General features: G+C 42.3%; 1 protein-coding gene across 3 annotated transcripts in view; it reads left to right on the top strand.

Annotated features, from left to right (window-relative positions):
• The window catches only part of ccdc177 (coiled-coil domain containing 177), a 160,090-nt gene that overhangs the window by 144,268 nt on the left and 2,491 nt on the right, over positions 1 to 13,331 (top strand). For 2 of the 3 annotated variants that reach the window (XM_037796520.1, XM_037796522.1), the window contains one exon: positions 7,759 to 11,215. In XM_037796520.1, coding sequence (XP_037652448.1) covers positions 7,771 to 10,371 — 2,601 coding nt within the window. In that variant the 5' untranslated portion in view covers positions 7,759 to 7,770 and the 3' untranslated portion in view covers positions 10,372 to 11,215. Of the gene's footprint in view, positions 1 to 6,572; positions 7,064 to 7,758; positions 11,216 to 13,331 lie in introns of those variants that run through there. The other variant, XM_037796521.1, reaches the window with a different exon arrangement.

Raw genomic sequence — 13,331 nt, 5'->3', positions numbered from 1 at the left:
TAAAATAAATGTTTCAGAATATTTTCTCTATTTTCCCATAATTAGTACCAAATTACATAATTCCTTGGAAATTATTAGTAAATTATAAACCTATAATATAAAAAAATGCCCTACATGTTGTGTTACATTGTCATCACAACACATTGTAAATGTCTGACTTAAATAAACGTTTTTGAAGAAAAAAATACATACTTATAAAATAAAGCTTTACCGATAATACAGTATTCTTTTTTGTTCCAATAACCACTACAATTATACGTGACCAAAGAATTAAGAATTATGATTGAAAGAGTTGTATTGTTGGAAGGATGGGAATGCTGTTACATTAAACAAATAAGAGAAAACAACATTTACATTATGATTTTACCCAAATAATTTTCTACAAATGTTTTAATGATGGAGGAAATCTGAGGATGTATATAGCCTTTTAAATGAAGAATTAATTTACAAAAAATATAATTGAAAAAAGTAAATGGTAATAAAAAATATCAGAATCAGATTTATTTGCCAAGTATGTCTGCAAATAGATCTGATTTGTAATCACAGAATTACACAGAATTAGAAATAACAGCAAGGAACAACGACAAAGGGCTGAACAATACAGGTATATAAGAATAGACAGGACTATTATGTACTCATGTATGTGAAAAAATAGGTGTATATTTAACTTTTATATAAAGATATAAGAAAAGCACCAAAGACCAACAATAAAATAAAAATAAAAATTAGGAAAAACGTATTTATACAAGTCAAGTGTTCTGTAAGTTGTAAACAAATATGTTATTGTGCCTTACAGCTGTTCTGATAAAGTCTGGCAGAACATGTTAAAGGCAAATATCAGCCATCTAAGCCTATAGATTATGATTTATTGTTCACACTTTTATGTCTGTGGATAGCAGAAACAGTTTGGTTGACATGTAATAGTCTTACCAGGGCATATCATCACATTTGGTTCAGTGAATAACATTATACACTCTCTAAAAATGTTCCGCTCTGGGCGAACACCCCTACAGTGTCCTCTTGGCATGATCCACTACAATAGTAGTAAAATATAATAATGTGGAAAATCAGTAGCACTCTGGAGAGGTGGAAATGCACTGAGAGCGACTGTATCCTCTTTTATTTCCAGGTCTGTAAAAGAGTTTGCCATGTCTTTATCCGCTCTTGTCAAAGTTCAGCACACATGTAGAGCTGAGCATCAGATCGGCCTCTTGAAGGGAAATGAAATGGCTGAATTCATCTCAGCTGAGGCTGCTGAGTCATGAAGCCAGAAGTAGTTATTGTCTGAGTTCCCGGAGTTTCTGTCTGTCTGTAATCTCTTGGCTGGACTCATTGTTTGCCTCGGTGTAAAAATAGGCTTTCTTCAGAGGAGTGAACGGCACATAGATCCTCTTAACGGCACTGATTCTGCCTTCACGTTGTTATTCTAACTCAAGACTTCTCAATCAATCATTTGTTGCTAGATCTCCCAGAGCTTTTTCCAAACAGGAGAGTTGATATAGAATCAGTTTATGCTCAGTTATATTACGCACAGGAGCTCAATGCTCACCTGCATCAGCAGACAGACTTATTTATCTAAGAACTGGACTTTATTACACTTTAATCATTTATTTCACTGTTTCTAGTCATCATGTTTTCTTTTAACAGTTTATGTATTTAGTCAGTGGTGGAAGAAGTCCTCAGCTCTTTTACTCAAGTAAAAGTAGCAATACCACAGTGTAGAAATACTGTTACAAGTACAAGTCATGCATTCAAAATGTTATTTATTAGTGTTAAGCATTAGCATTACAATATACTTGAAGTACAAAATGCAAGAGCACTCATGCATTTCAGAATAATAGGTATTGTATTATTGAATTCTAAATATTGATGCATTCATATTTATATTACTTTAATGTTGCAGCTGGTAAAAGTTGGGTTTTGTTCATTACGATACGGTATATACTGTCAGGTAACTTGTGAATTTCACCATGGGATCATTAAAGTCTTATCTTTATCTATAATTAAACATCATAATTTATTAGTTTGTTATATTTTGTATTAATAATATAAATCTTTAATGTAACTGAAGTTATCAAATAAATGTAGTGTAGTAAAAAGTACAATATTTGCCTCTGAAATGTAGTGCAGTAGAAGTATTAAGTAGCATAAAATGGAAATATAAGTAAAGTACAGGAACCTCAAAATTGTTTTAAGTACAGTACTTGAGTAAATGTACTTAGTTACTTTCTACCACTATATTTAGTAAATGCTGTCTCTCAGCAAATCAGTCCAATTGAGTTTATATTTTAGAGAAAATGTAAATAATTGCACTCACAGTCCGTTTGTAAAATAGTTAAGTAAAAATAAAGTACTTATTAGTTTAATAACACTTCACTATGTAATAGTTTGGTTGCTGAACCATCAGGTTCGAGGGTGAGTGGGATTTACTGTATGTCATTTAAAGGTGATCTATACAGGATTCAGAGCATTACTATAGGAGCCAACAACTATATAAAGATATAGAGGAGTAATGTCTACCTGAGCAGAGAATGAAGTCAATCTCCCTCTGTGTGTTGTAATCAGAGCTTCTCTGTGCTCTGTTGACATCGCCGGGCCGGCCGTGTGCCTTTTAGTGCATGTTCATGCATGTGAGTGTGCCCCACTGGCTAGCTCACGGTCACCGCTCTGCACTGCTCTCATACGGCGGTTACAGCTGATAACGCCGTCCTGACCAATGGCGTCGTCGCCAAAGCGTAGCTCCCATACTCCGATTCCCCCTCAGGTTAACACCAGCACTGTTGCTGGTGTTTGCACTTAGTGCTGTTAGCTGCATATTGAGAGCCATGCAGAGACAATAGAAATGCTCTGAATTCCATATTTAGCACCTTTATTTTAAAATAGACTTTTGGGTGTAAATATGCCTTTAGATTTGGTTTAATTTGTAAAACATTGAATTACTATTTTCTGTCAAATAAACTGCATATTTGTCCTTAAAAGATACTTAAAGTCCTGAGTATAACAAATGCCTGTAAACATATTAAACTTTAAAATGAATCTGATTTTGACACCTCTAGACTGGTTCCCACTACAGAACCAGTAGATAAGGGACTGCTCCGGGCCCTCACCACCAGCCGGGCATTGCAGTGGTCTCCATGACTGCACAGAGCGGCTCACCTCTCGATGAACCCCCAGTCCAGCTTTGGTGGTGGGGAGCATGCCCTACCAAAAACAAAAACACAGAAATTCTGTGGAGCATACCCCTGCACCAGTGAACTGTGCAGCGACCACACCATGCCCCGCTCCCCTCTGGCCCCCCTCCCAGACCCCATGCCCCCGGTTAACAAGCCAGCCAGCACGTTCCCTGTTGTCACTTGTTACCCGCTGTCCTCCTGATACGGCTCACGGGCGGGGCCAATTAAACTCGCACTGTTCCCCACACCGGGTCAGGAGTTTAGTGGGTCATCATCACTGTGATTTTCACTCCGAGTTATCTAATCCTGATCCAACTGCTCCAACTGGACCGGACCGAACCAGACCAGTCTGTCTTTATAAAGTGAATACAGTCATTCATGTAGTAGTGGTGGAAGAAATACTCACATAAACACACAACAGAGACAACTACCACTATGTTTTACTTCTTTACTTGTAGTAACTGCTAGAACAATACTTGAAATACTACTACTAACAACTCTGCTGCTAATATTATCTGCATCAAGTAGTAGCAGTAGTAGTCAGTGTTGTACTAGTAGGTGTAGTAGTAGTAGTAGTAGTAGTAGTAGTAGCAGGTGTTCTACTAGTAGCGGTAGCAGTAGTAGAAGAAGAAGTAGGTGTAGTAGTAGTAGTAGGTGTTCTACTACTACTACACTTACTACTACTACTACTACTGCAACACCTACTATTAGTAGGTGTTGTAGTAGTAGTAGTAAGTGTAGTAGTAGTAGTAGTAGTAGAAGGTGTTTTACAATAGGTGTTGTACTAGTAGCAGTAGTGGGTGTTGTAGAAGTAGTAGCTGGTGTACTAGTAGTAGTAATAGGTGTTCTAGTAATAGTAGTAGTAGTAGTAGGTGTTGTAGTAGTAGTAGTAGTAGGTGTAGTAGTAGTAGTAGGTGTTTTACAATAGGTGTTTTACTAGTAGCGGTAGCAGTAGTAGAAGTAGTGGGTGTTTTACTAGTAGGTGTAGTAGTAGTAGTAGTAGTAGGTGTAGTAGTAGTAGTAGGTGTTTTACAATAGGTGTTTTACTAGTAGCAGTAGTGGGTGTTGTAGAAGTAGTAGTTGATGTTGTACTAGTAGTAGTAGTAGGTGTTCTAGTACTACTACACTTACTACTACTACTACTACAACACCTACTAGTAGTAGGTGTTGTAGTAGTAGTAGTAAGTGTAGTAGTAGTAGTAGTAGAAGGTGTTTTACAATAGGTGTTGTACTAGTAGCAGTAGTGGGTGTTGTAGAAGTAGTAGCTGGTGTACTAGTAGTAGTAATAGGTGTTCTAGTAATAGTAGTAGTAGTAGTAGTAGTAGGTGTTGTAGTAGTAGTAGTAGTAGGTGTTGTAGTAGTAGTAAGTGTTTTACAATAGGTGTTCTACTAGTAGCGGTAGCAGTAGTAGAAGTAGTGGGTGTTTTACTAGTAGGTGTTGTAGTAGTAGTAGTAGTAGTAGGTGTAGTAGTAGTAGTAGGTGTTTTACAATAGGTGTTTTACTAGTAGCAGTAGTGGGTGTTGTAGAAGTAGTAGTTGATGTTGTACTAGTAGTAGTAGTAGGTGTTCTAGTACTACTACACTTACTACTACTACTACTACAACACCTACTAGTAGTAGGTGTTGTAGTAGTAGTAGTAAGTGTAGTAGTAGTAGAAGGTGTTTTACAATAGGTGTTGTACTAGTAGCAGTAGTGGGTGTTGTAGAAGTAGTAGCTGGTGTACTAGTAGTAGTAATAGGTGTTCTAGTAATAGTAGTAGTAGGTGTTGTAGTAGTAGTAGTAGTAGGTGTTGTAGTAGTAGTAAGTGTTTTACAATAGGTGTTCTACTAGTAGCGGTAGCAGTAGTAGAAGTAGTGGGTGTTTTACTAGTAGGTGTAGTAGTAGTAGTAGTAGTAGGTGTAGTAGTAGTAGTAGGTGTTTTACAATAGGTGTTTTACTAGTAGCAGTAGTGGGTGTTGTAGAAGTAGTAGTTGATGTTGTACTAGTAGTAGTAATAGGTGTTCTAGTAATAGTAGTAGTAGTAGTAGTAGATGTTGTACTAGTAGCGGAGGAGGAGGGAGAAATAAATATATAAATATGCAAATAAACGGTAATAATTATGATAATGTTGATAAATAAGTTCAATAGAAACACAATTGTAATAATATAAAATACGTCTTAATAAGAGACAAATACTGTACATTGATGAACAAATATCTGTTCTGTATTAATGCTAAATAGGAAGACTTAAAGTCTTAAAAACTTGATTTTTAACCCACATAAATCAACACACACTGTTAAGAAGTACGTGTTTGCTACTGTCCAGCTGTAACTGCTGTGATGTGTTTGTGTTTTCAATGTCTTCAATATTATAGATATAATTGTAGCTTGTCTATAATAGTTAATGTTTTATGTTAAGGGCTTTGGCAAAAAAAAGGTAAAATCAACAGGCATGGAGTGACGCCGTTGAGAGCCTCCATACAGACATACAGCATGTCACTTGTAATAACCTCTATTGTTCAGCTCTTTTGAGCTACAGCGGTGTAATGTAAAAAAGTACATCTACTCAAGTTGTACTTAAGTACAAATTTGAGGTACTTGCAGTTTACTTGAGTATTTTTCCATTTACTACTATTTTATACTTTAACTCCATCACAACTGACAGCTGTAGTTCTTTACATACTAAGATTATACGTACAACATGATAACGATGCATCATGTTTTATAAGTTCATCATAACTTTTGTTTGTAAAATATGTCAAATTACCCAACAGTATATAAAATACTTCAAATCAGCTCCACCTCTCAAACTACAGTAAAACCAACAGAAAAAAAATAAGAATTACAAATGAAAACATCAGTAATAATGATCCAATAGCATATCTAATTGTAGAACACCCACAGGGGTAATTTTTCAGTAATATGAGTGTTTACTTTTGATACTTTAAAATACATTTTCCTGATAATACTTGTATACTTGTACTTATTAATATTTAAATGCAGTAAATGATGTGAATACTTCTTCCACCCCTGATGAGCTGTAATGATGCTGATTGGCTGCTGGACCTCCTTTGTCTGAAACTCAAAGCATGAATCTATTATATTATATTACAGCGTCCTCTAGTGGCTGTTTGGAGTAATTACAGACTATTTCATTTCACACATGAGCAGGAGGGCAGATGGCAGCTGTTACATGATGCAGTGATGTGACTTTTGATGGACCAGATTAAACATCTATTTATAGATAGATTCAACTTCCATACAGGACATTTAACATTTTGTTTTTACTGATTTTTGTATTACCTAGAAATTAAATTATAAAGCAGTAAATAATAGCCTATAGGCAACTGAATTATTATAAAGGCACTTCCCTTCTGTACATCTCTCTGGTAGATAAACAGGCCTATAGGGGGAAGTTTGCTGAAGGCTAACACATTGAGCACCATTAGGTTTTATTGCATGTTTAAAAGCATGTCATTTGAGTGTATGCTCGGTTAATTGCAGCATGCAGGCCAGAAGCAGGCGGAGCTAAGGAGGCTGAGATGAGGGATGCTGCTGAATAGCAGGTGGACTCGGCTCATGTTTACGGGATGCTCTTTTGCTGAGGGAGGATCAGAGGAAGCTGGATAGATTTCTCTTCGACGTGTTTAGAGTTAATTTCACTCTGCTGGACGGTTTTTCTTTTTAATCTCGGAGAGTTCATATATTTAGATTTCCTCCCTGCAGGCTGTGAGAGGCTCCATCTGTCTGTCTGTCTGTCGCTGGATGTTGCGACGATGTGAAGCTCCATCTCTGGGTCGACGGCCGCAGCCTTTTCCCTGAAGCCTGATATTATGCAGGGAGCAAGGGGCACTGCACGGATTACAGGGGAACAAAGCACCGGTTTACAAAACCTTTTACAAACTGGCAGGTTAGTGCGTGTTTCTGTGGTGCGACACTGCATGAAATACAACCAAACGTCATGAAACAGCAGTAAAATATAGTAAATCTTGTCTTTGTAACACAAAAGCAGCTAAACATCTGTAATAGAGTCTGTCTTTATAATTAGACCCCTTTTAATATGCAAGTGCAGGTATTTTTTTGCCTTTGTGCTGCTGATGGAGAAAAGTCTAGGCCTTTACTGTTTGTACTAGTCCATGATGGTGAGCAGATATTTGACCAGTGCTTGTTTACCTCGTTTTAAATCCAGCTTTTACTATATAAACTGATTAATAATACATATGTTGCAGCACCAGGTTTGATTTCAAAGGTAGTTGTAGGTTGATTGTGTGATGTAGAGTGAAAAAATATTGCTATGAGTAATCAAATTCTCTCAGCCTAGTAACTCCGCCAAAAATAGACTCTCTCTATTAAAGGACACTTCGTGTGTTATGTCAGTTCCCTGAAGGGGGAAATGTCTCATCTGGAGTAAAAATCAGTGCATGAATATGTGTGCATGCATGCATGCATGTCTGACCCTCCCCCACAGACTGCATCTCTCTTAAGCTCTGGATTGAATGCTCTAATCCTCTAATTGAAACCTCTTCCTACTATTTTATCCACCTATCATACGACCTCCCATCACTCCATTGACCCCTGCCCCCCCTCCCTCTTCTCTACCTGCAGTATTAGCCAACTATGGTCGACCCCTCGGAGGCTGAGGAGCAGAACAAGTGTAAAGGCCCACAGCTCGACACACCAGCTGTGGCCACTGAAGACCCTCGACTGCCAGAACAGGCCGATGGCACGACTACAGAGGATGAGGGGGACGCCGGGTTCGAGACGCCGCCCTCCGGCAGTTCTGAGCCGAGCCCCAGCCACACTGCATCACCGGCGGGGCCAGACGCCTCTGCCCCTCAGGGGCCAGACGCCTCCGCCCCTCAGGGGCCAGACGCCACCGCCCCTCAGGGGCCTCCACCTGAGCAACCACCTGAGCAACCACAGACTCAGACTGACAGAGCTCCGTCACCTAAATTGCACCTGGACCTATACAACTTTGACTCGCCGGCCGCGGAGGGCAGCCGTTACGTGCTAACAAGCCCTCACTCTCTGGAGGCGTGTGCTCGATGTGGGGTCAAACCGGTGGAGCTCCTGCCCCGCCCGCTGGCTGACTTCGCCCGGGAGGCTCCCGGCCGCTCCATGCGTGTGGCGACAGGCCTGTTTGAAGTCTACGAAAGGGACAGGCACGCCAAACTGAGGCAGTGCAGGGAGGAGAGGGAGAGGATCGTTAGAGAGGAAAAAAGAAGGATTCTGCAGGCGGCGGTCAATACCGGCAGCAGTGCGTCATCCTCTGTGGAGCAGCAGCACAAATCTTCCTCTGGCTCCACTCCGCCTCCTAAATCTGGGCCGGTGACCTCCAGCTCTGCCCCTGATTTTGGAGCATCCTCTAGAGCCACAGCGTCAGGGTCAACCTCTAAAACAGGTACAACTCTTTTATCTAAAGCCCCCGCATCCAGTACCTCCCCTAAATCTACTCAGTCCTCAAAAACTGCTTCCACAACCTCCACACCGTCCTCCAAGGGTGGTTTCCAAGGATCCTCCAAGCATCCTTTGTCCTCTTCATCTGAAGTAAAAACCACACGCCCGCTCTCGTCCGGCCCTCCTCCAGTAGTCAGGAAGTCCTCAGGTGGTAAATCTTCTAACACTTTCCCCAGATCAACACCAAAACCCCCCTCCTTCCCCAGAGCCAACTCCACATTATCATCATCAGTGACAAAGCCTGCAGTTCAGAGCTCTGGGACGCCTCTGAACGGCGTAACCGGAGCACCGTACTCTCAGCACAATGGACATCTTGGCTGTCAGGTCAAGGTGCCAGGAAAAAGCCATTCGCTGGAGTCCTTACAGCGGAAGATGGATCCCGTCTGCTCTTCCACCTCCACCACCACAACTACTACTACATGCACCTCATCCGAGTCAGGTGCTTCCTCTTCTTACAGCTGGGATGGACCACGAGAGCACTGGGCTAAAGCCTCTAGTCCCCGAGCTCGCACTATGGCCACATTCAACTCCCTGATGGGCCGCAGCCTCAGCCTGGGCGACCTGAGCCACTCTCTGCAGACGACGCAGAAGGTGGAGCGCATAGTGAGGGAGGTGAAGCGTCGAGGCCTGAAGGCCGTGTCCGAGCGTGACCGCAAGATCGCAGCTTTGATGCTCGCCAGATACCAGGAGGAAGACATCATGAGTCAGACCCGCTACGTGGCTCACCTTCAGTGGGATAGCGAGCGCAGAATGGATGAGCTGCGGCGAGAGCAGGAGGACAGAGAGAAGCAGCGTGCGGTGCTTCAGTGTCAGCGGGTGTGGCAGACTCAGGTGTCAATACGTCAGCGGAGACTCAGCCAGCAGGAGCGACTATCAGCAGCCGCCAAGATGCGACAGGCTGAGGAGAGCGAGGAACGATGGAGGGAGCTCGCTGAGCAGCAGGAGCGCAACCGTCTGCTGAGGTTACAGCAGGCGGCGCGAGAGGAGAAGCATAAGAAATCTCTTCAGGAACAGAACCTGAAGGCCCTGGAGGAGGAGAGGGCGGCCATGCTGGAGCAGGAGAGGCTGCTGCTGAAGGAGAAGCTCACTATGGCCGAGCTGAAGAGGCAAGAGAAGGAGCACCAGGGCCAGGAGGATAGACGAGGTCTGAACAAAGCAGAGAAGAGACGTCACGCCGCCTTGATACAGGAAATCGCCCGCAGAGAGCAGGAGGAGAGGGAGGAGGCCAGGAGGGCAGCGGAGGTGAAGCTCAGCCGCTCCCTGGAGAATTATGAACAGATAGTTGAGCGTCGAGGGCAGGAGCTGAAAGAAAAGGCCAAGCGTGAGGAGAAGCAGATCCAGAAAGCACGCAAGGCTGCAGAGAAGCGTGAGAAACAACAGCAGCAGCAGATGGAAGCTCGTGTGAAGGAGGCGGAGAAACGAGCCCAGCAGGCAGCTTTAGTGGCCGAGGAGAAGGCCAAGGAGAAAGCTCAGCGGGCGGTCCACACCCGGCAGGAGAAGGAAAAACTGCAGAAGCTCAACAGGCAGCGAGTGGAGGATGAGGAGAAGCAGAGGCGTCTGGAGCTGCTGCAGTCCATCGAGAGGAAGCTGGAGAAGAGCGAGCAGATCTTCAAGGAGAAGAGGGCGGTGCTGGAGAGCGCTCGCTCTGTGGCACAAGCCTCTTTTCATGTACGAGATAAAGTGCGGGAGGAGACCAACATGCGTACGTTTGATAAAATGGCTCTGGAAGCTCAACTCAAAGCTAGCCTGGATGAGAAATAAACCCACGGCTTTGCCGTGGACCCCTTACTTCTGGTCATGTGCTCGGCTCCTGCCTTCATTATGGCCCTCATCACTCAAAAGCTTTACCCTTCTTCCCATAAAGACCCACAGTGTTATTTTTTCCTTACGTATCATCACCCATCAGCTGGTTTTTGACCATCGTTTTTTATTATAGATCCTTTCAAAGCAAACCAAATTTTGTATCATGGATGTAATGAGACTGCAAACTTTATCAGCTGTTATAAATGAACAGTAAAGCCTGTGTGGGACGTACAGCGGACTTCATAGTAGATGTGGAGAGAGCTGCCTTGTGCAGCAACACAACCCCTCCTCCCTCTCTCTTTCTCTTTGCCCTCTGCTCCGTCCATCTCAGCTACTGGACTGAAAGCTGTGCGGGAATGAAAAGAGTCATTGTTTACCAGGAAGCACAACTCCATGACAACTGCAGAGGCTTTTAAGGGAGCACTTCTGTAAGGGAAAATTAAGGGCAAATGGTTCTAGATCCCCCCCAAAGCAAAAGCAGGATCCTTTTGTACACGCACTGTGACACAGCTAGATATAGCATGGAAATAAAGCCCCGGGCTGGACACTTGTCCGTACCTAACCGCTGACAATGCAGCACAGGAGGACCGTGTGCACGAGCCCCGTGCTGATGAAGCATCGGAGGACGCCGATTCCTGCAGCGGGGGGCTGTTTTTCCTCCCTCTTATTCCCTTCAAGGACTCCCTCTGTCTCTCCTCTTCATGTCAGATTACAGTAGCGCTCTGAGAGACAGACACCTTTTGACTCCCCCGCCGTCGATCTGCTCCCAACAGCCGCCTGATGACCAAGTCAAGGTCAACAGGTACGAGTTTTACTGCGTTTACAGGTTATGCAATGCCTTCTGTTTTGCTGTGTGCTGTTAAAAAAAAAACAACAACCCTTGATCACACTGACCTCGACTTGACAGTGAAAAAAAATTGCATCCACTCATGGGCCGACATGCAAGCCGCCAACAACAGGCTTTAAAGGCCTCTGGCTTCGCTAATCCTTCAATCTCTCAGATTAAAAGAAAAAGGAGACACACATGGGGTTTTGCCCTCACATGTAGGCGTTGCCATAGCAATAGAAATCAGGATGGAACAAGCGAAAGGTGAATGACCGAGCAGAGAGAGTGCGTGGGAATATGAGGGGGCTGCCTGTGGGGAGCTGCCTCTCTGGTGGCTCATTCTGGTTGCTTCTTTGGAAAAACACGCCATTACTTTGTGATACTAACATCTGTGTTAGGCGGGGAAATGACTGCAGCATACGTTCTCCTCACTCATTCAGGCTGAAATCCTTTTAAACCTTCACCTACACAGTCAGTCGCTGTTCGTGCAGCACGTCCGTGGCCAGGAAGTAGACTTGACCGAGCATTTCAGACAGTCTGATACCTGCTAACGTCACTAACTACTGAGATAAAAAGCCAGACTGAATTTGAAATGCAGCATTAGACCAGCAGAGCACTGACAGGCTTACGGCCCTGACTGAGCCACGCTGTTCCCACCAGATAATCATGGGGATTTGATGTAAGGTTAGAGGGATGAGACGGCAGGTTGTTATGGTGACTCAAAAGATGAGGTCGCCAATCTAGCAAAAGGTTATATTAGATTGTAGTAATATAGTAAAAGCTGCAGTAAATACTAGGGATGCACCAATACCGTATCGGATATCAGGCCGATACAGACTCAAATAGCTTCATCGGGTATCAGTGACAATTGGGCCAATCTATTCAATTAATTTCTATATTTATAGACTATATACATTATATACTGGAGTTTGAGTTTCTGTTCAAATCACCAGTTTGTTGCTGAATTAAAAAAAATGTACACTTAAATTGTAATTCTTTTTAATTTTGACGATTTTTTACCAAGATGCTGGTGTACGATTTATTATTTTAATAATAAATAACAATTCAGTAAATTTATATCTATGTATTTATTTGTTACATTTGTTTTAGAACATTAGGGAAGCAATGTTTAAGTCAAGCCTGATGTTGCCTTACACCTTAAAGAATGATCCCAGTCACTTCCACACAGTGAGGCATACAGCTTATTAATTAAACGCTGGTAACAGATCGGTACTCTGTATCGGCCGATACCCAAAGCCCAGGTATCGGTAGCAGGACTGAAAAACTTTGGATTGGTGCATCCCTAGTAGATACCTCTTAGTAAACCACACAGTTACAGTTGAATTCTAAATAAAAAAGGAAACATTATTACACCAGAGAGGAACAGATAACCTTGGGATGAATTTATGACAGAAAATCTAATTGTAACTCCCTGTTGCATAGATTTGACAGCTACTGAAAATATACATTGAATAAGACATGTAAAGAATGGCATTTGTTATTTCTGTGTCAGAAATACTTACAGACAGATTGAGGGAAGTGATGCAGCACTTTAAATTCCTGCGCGATTCCTGGTTCTCAACATTTGAGAAAATATTGCAGATCTTTTTAAATGATGCTAATATAAGGCTCTAAACTCTCTGTCTATAAAAATAGATGATCGTCTATCATTAATAAATAGATTATTTCTGTGGATTTATCAAAAAATCTATCAAACTAAAAGCCTTATTGTAGCGACTACTATCAATTAAAAAGCCTGAAGTAGGCTCCTGACTCTGTGACTCGTTCCAAAAAGTCCCAAAGTCCAGATGCGTTTTACTGTTTATTAAATAAAAGGAATTACAAACAATAACTTAGGCTAACTGGAATAACTAAAGTATGTAACGTGAAGTGACACTCAACAGAAAATATTCAAGCCTACCTCACCCTCTGAAAAAGGTGAAACCACACTCCTGTTTCAATTACCAGAAGTGATGTTAACCAAAAGAGCATGTGCAGCATAAACAAATAATAATAATGAACAGCAGGCTGAAGACACACTTTGGCTCCTACAAGCCTGTTGTCATAATATTCTTATGTCCAGTCAGTAAAA

Source organism: Sebastes umbrosus, chromosome 16 (assembly GCF_015220745.1).
Source record: "Sebastes umbrosus isolate fSebUmb1 chromosome 16, fSebUmb1.pri, whole genome shotgun sequence".
NCBI lineage: Eukaryota > Metazoa > Chordata > Actinopteri > Perciformes > Sebastidae > Sebastes > Sebastes umbrosus.
The sequence above is the reverse complement of the archived record's forward strand: the minus strand, read 5'-3'. Positions and strand labels throughout refer to the sequence as shown.